This window comes from Sinocyclocheilus anshuiensis, unplaced genomic scaffold (genome assembly GCF_001515605.1).
Source record: "Sinocyclocheilus anshuiensis isolate Anshui unplaced genomic scaffold, SAMN03320099.WGS_v1.1 scaffold168, whole genome shotgun sequence".
In the NCBI taxonomy this organism is placed as follows: Eukaryota; Metazoa; Chordata; class Actinopteri; order Cypriniformes; family Cyprinidae; genus Sinocyclocheilus; species Sinocyclocheilus anshuiensis.
The window spans coordinates 620793-626336 of record NW_015557060.1 but is presented as its reverse complement, the minus strand read 5'-3'; the positions used below and the strand labels follow the sequence as shown (position 1 = coordinate 626336).

The 5544-nt window shown below is 34.8% G+C and overlaps 1 protein-coding gene across 1 annotated transcript in view; it reads right to left on the bottom strand.

Annotated features, from left to right (window-relative positions):
* Window positions 1-819: 819 nt before the first annotated feature.
* The window catches only part of LOC107676481 (unconventional myosin-Va-like), a 6772-nt gene continuing 2047 nt past the window's right edge, over window positions 820-5544 (bottom strand). The window contains exons 4-5 of the mRNA XM_016471032.1: window positions 3535-3660; window positions 820-1411 (exon numbers count right to left, since the gene is read on the bottom strand). Coding sequence (XP_016326518.1) covers window positions 1304-1411; window positions 3535-3660 — 234 coding nt within the window. The 3' untranslated portion in view covers window positions 820-1303. The remainder of the gene's footprint in view (window positions 1412-3534; window positions 3661-5544) is intronic.

Sequence of the window (5544 nt, the reverse complement as noted above, 5' to 3'; positions counted from 1 at the left end):
TAACCCTACTGTTAGACCTACCTGAAAAACTAAAAAGCAATTTATTTAATTCGAAGGCCTGTCGTTATTTTTTATTTGTGCTATCATTATTAATTTCTTTATTTGTTCTTATTTTATTACTGACTGCTTGCTTGTCATTTTTTATTCAATTCAAAGTTTGAAATCAAGCTATCTCGTGCTATTGCACCAAAATTACCCCACTGTAAAATAAACAAACACTGAGTGAGCAAAAATATGTGAGATAGTTATAATGGTAATTAAATAATGTTTACATATGTATAAAAGCCTACATTAAAATCTGTCATATAAATTGGTCTCTTCATTAGAAATTAGCCTACTGATTCCCACCATTGATGGACAATTTTTTTTAATAATATTAAAAATATCTGTATGACATTATATTCTGCAGTTCTTCCCTGTTGTACCGAATATCTATACTTTTCAAATTATCATATCGAAGTTAGAAATTCAAATATTGTGACAAAATTAATTTTGTAGGGTGCCACAAGTTTGTTAACATTTCCAAAGGGTGCCGCAACTAAAAAAAGGTTGGGAAACACTGCCTTGGAGTACCAAGAAAATACCATGGCAAATAAATACTGAAATCATTTAATGCCATGATTTATATCAAAATGCTATGATATTACAATTCGATATCTTCAGTGCAACACATTATGTGGCCATAAGTTGTGAAAGGTTGAGAAACTTTGATCTATGGAGGCTTTCATTCAGCATACCTTTGGCTGCCTTGCCTGTGTCTCAATTATGAAATATGTTTGAACACCTTCCTGAAAAATCCACAAAACACACCCCTGACCCTGAAGGCACAGCTGATGGCATGATGATTGATTTCATAACAGGTAGGGTATGCAGTGGCGTTCTGTCTGAACCTGCCTCATTAACACAGAGCACAGAGCTAGCTGAGTCATGCTAATGCTCTGTGCTAGAGCTTAAAACAGCTCTGATCTATAGATACTGTGACTTAAGATTGCAGTGAACTAAGACAGGACAAGGATATGTAAGAATCCAAACAACTAGAAATATGAACATATGCTCCCATGAGTTTTGCACATATCATGTTGGAACTGTGGCAATGGACCACACCAATGCTCCTTGACCAGCAGATGGCATCCTTCCATTGACCTTCTCAGACTTTAAGCCTCATTTAAGGTCAAAAATCTTGGATGAAAATACCCTTGCTACAGCTAACACTGAAGGTTGGTCATGTTTTGTGCCAGTTTAGCCTGACTTATTAAAGGTGTTAAGGGCATTATCTTTCTGTGAAAACTGACCGATGGCGACATCAGACTGACAGATATTCACTCACCTTACTGGCCTTCAGAACATGTATCTGCTCCTCATTCACTGTGTCTTTATTCTTCTCCAGAAAACCATCACACTGATACTCCACCTGACAGACACAGACAGACATGTGAGGTTATCCTATAAGAAAGAAAATCCATGAACGAGGATCTGAATAGATATAAACTCAGAACATATCAGTCGCTTTCCCCCCTCAGAATTGGAATTTATAACTTGCAATCACAAGTTTATATCTCACAATTTTGAGAAAAAAAGTCAGAATTGTGAGATACGAACTCACATTTGTGAGAAAAAAAGTCAGAATAACGAGTTTTCATCTTGCAATTTTTACTTTATTTCTCGCAATTGCAAGTTTACATCCCACTATTCTGATAACTCGCAATTTCGAGTTTAAATCTCACAATTCGGAGAAAAAAGTGAGAATTGTGAGTTTGTATTACGCAATTCTTTAAAAAAGTCAGAATTGTGAGATTAAAAAGTCGCAACTACCTTTTTAATTTATTTTTTATTCAATGGCAAAAATGGCCTTCCATAGCAATTACATGGAAAGCAAACAATAATAAAAAAAATAAATACTACTCCATTCTTCTTAAATTTTGGTCAAGTCTTTATATTGTAAAATTTGAGAAAAACTTTAGAATAAGGTTTCATACATACTGTTATTTTAGTATTGTTGAGGTACGATTTAGTTAGTCCACACAATAGCTGACATGAAATAAAAATTAACAATAATGCAGTTTACACCATTTGTTAACCTAGGTTAATGTTATGGTAAACATATGGTAAACGATTTTACATTCCAAGTATAGGCATGAATAAAACATTAACATTGTTAAATCACCAATACGTTCTTATTTTTATGGAATGTTGTAGTGTTTTTATAAATGATTAATTTGTGCAAATCATTATATATATTTTAAACATATGCAATAATATGGTAAAAAGATTATCGCAACTTAAATTTTATGCCAACTTAAATGCTGTAAAAAATCTAAATCATGATATTGTACCTGATTAACCAACTTTAATCAATTGAATTTTACTGTTAAGTGTTGCCAAGATTTATTTATACTTTTGTAACCCGTTTTATTTCAGAACAAACATCTGAGATCAATTAGTCATTGTACTTAAATAAATTATAGCTAAGAGCTCCATTAACCTCCCTGTTTTCCACTGGGCATAAATTACGTTATATTATGTATTCTATTAAATTTATATGATTTAGACTTTCATTTATATTAGTAATGCTGATTAGAGACTGAAGTGATTTAACCCTGAGGATGTTTGAGAAAGCACCTACTAATGCTCAAACCCTGATTCGACAATGTGTGTTTACTGAATGTCTATCACACACTCTAAATGTGTCTCATTACCCACACCCCCTTCTCCATCAGTGCTTCCTCACAGATATTGAACACCGTTTCTAAAAACAGAACTGTAGCCATCATGAGCTCATGTGAGGATGTATGCAGCAGTTGCTGTGTCATACAAATAGTGCACACAGGAGACTCGACTTCTGGTGTTAGCATGTTGCTAAGCTAACAAACTTATACTCTTAACGCATTTTTTAGAACTATTTTATATCTATTAGTATTTATTGTCTTTAAATGGTAGGCCTGTTTCACATATAATACATCAGTGGCCCATCTGACAAGAGCTTATGCAGAGTTAAAAGTACAAACTTAAATATTGTGATCTATTTTATATGAGGTGGATAACATGTATATTCAAATGGTAATCATTCTCCAGATGAACTGCATAACTCATCTGGATTCAGTCAGATTTACTGAACAGGAAGCATTTGTCTACCTGTTATTGTGCATGAATTTTGACAATGCATGAGTAAACTGCTCCACGATCGTATATTGCTTTATATTACTAAAAAGATTGTTTTGCTAAATAGTTTTAAGTGGAGTGTCAGTATTTCCTGCCGAGTTCAGCTTGTGTCACACAGCAAAAATAAGCTCAACACCAAAACATAACTCTCAGTGTCACATCTAGGACACTTCTGGGACACTTATGCAAGCAGTGAATGCTGTTAATCTGCTAATATGTTGAAATGATTATGCACTGTTTAAATGCAGTAAGTGTGAGGCAGCTCATTTGTCTTTGTTTAGACATTGATATATGAAATGACACACACTGTGTATATCACAGTTGATCAGAAATGCTGAACCAGCCTGAGTGTGAGCTGTGTATGTGTGTGTGTACCTTATCTGCAAAGTGCTGAATAATGAAAGCTTTATTGGACATCCGTGGTTTTTCAAAAAGTGCACAAGTCTTCAAATGAGTGTTATACAGTTTCTGAGCCCAGGAGTCATCAGAGCCCTTCGGCATCTAAGAGAAAGAGACAGAGACGGAGTACAGTATATGAAGTAAGAACAGTAGTCTCAAATAGGATTATGCAATTACAATTACACAACACTGTATTTGTTTGTTTGTTTTTACAGTAATGTACACTACCATTTAGAAGTTTGGGGTCAGTATGTTTTTTTTTAAAGAAATTATTAGCATATTAAAATGCTCTTCTTTGCCCCAATGGAAAGCATATTTACTAGAGCCCGACCGATATGGGTTTTTTGGGGCCGATACCGATATTGTATATCGATATATCGGCCGATATTCTTTGTGTATATTATAGTACAGTACCAGTCAAAAGTTTGGACACTTTCCCATTCATGTGTCCACACATTTGACTGGTACTATATATAGAATACAGTATATACATAAACAGAATATATATACATAAACACATTCAAATGTGGTGATCAAACACTTATAAATGCTCTAGACGTACACTCGATTCGCATTCGAGAGGGTTCCTCGAGCTGAAGGGAACCCCCAAATTTGGTGCGGATTCGCCGCGCCGTTGTGGAGATATGGCCGTTCAAAGTTTCAATGGTTTTCCATAGACTTCAGCTTTAAAGCGTTTCATCCAGGTCGCCAGTAGCAAACAATGGAGCGCGCTCTGCTGGACAAACTAAGTAATTACACCATTTCAAGCAGTTTATCTGCGTTATATGTTCTGTACAAAAAATGTCATATCGGTGGCATATTCGCCGATACTGATATATCGGCAACAGGCTCATATCGGCCGATAATATCGGCAAAACAATATATCGGTCGGGCTCTAATATTTACACTGTCTGAATCGTTCCCTACCCCCTATATAGTGCACTATGTGCCATTCACCATATAGAAAATATTAATTCTGTGAACAAGAGACTGATTTCAGTCGCAGGTCTATTTATAGTGTAGGGGGTGGAATGCTTCAGATTCTAGGGAACATTTGATTGGATAGAAAATCTGATGTCATCAAAATCGTTCATCCATATTGGCAGAAGTGAGAGACTGTAAGTTTTGAATGCTTATATCTTCTAAATGCAAATTTAACCTTGAGGCTAACATATACTAAAAGTAAAAATCTTAAATTTTGATTTCATGGGGACTTTAAATGGCAAGGCACTTTGACGATTTAAAAGCAGAAATGTAAAGTTTGTATGTCTCTTAAAGCGCTTCTATAAATTCTTCAGTAAAAAAATATGTGAAGATTTGTAAATCATTATGCATGCAATCAAATACCCGGTTTATCGGCATTACATGGTTATGACAGAAATACTGGATTTAACTTTGCAAAGACCAGGTTTATAAGTGATTTTTTGATGCTAGTCTCATGTTTAACTTATTAAAGTGTATATATTGTGCTTATTTTAACATATACAGTGGTGTGAAAAAGTGTTGGCACCCTTCCTGTTTTTTTAATTTTTTGCATATTTGTCACACTTAGAAGATTCAGATCATCAAACAAATTTTAATATTACACAAAGATAATGCAAGTAAATACAAAATGCAGTTTTTAAATTATTATTTATTTTATTAAGGGAAAAAAGCTGTCCAAACCTGCCTGGCCCTACGTGAAAAAGTAATTGCCCCCTAAATCTAATAACTGGTTGTGCCACGCTTTGCAGCAACAACTGCAATCAAGTGTTTGCGATAACTGGCAATGAGTCTTTCATATCGCTGTGGAGGAATTTTGGCCCACTCTTCTTTGCAGAATTGTTTTAATTCAGCCACATTGGAGGGTTTTCGAGCATGAATGGACTGTTTAAGCATCTCAATCGGATTTAAGTCCGGACTTTGATTTGGCCACTCCAAAACCTTAATTTAGTTTTTCTTGAGCCAAATCAAAGTCCGGACTTAAATCCGATTGAGATGCTTAAA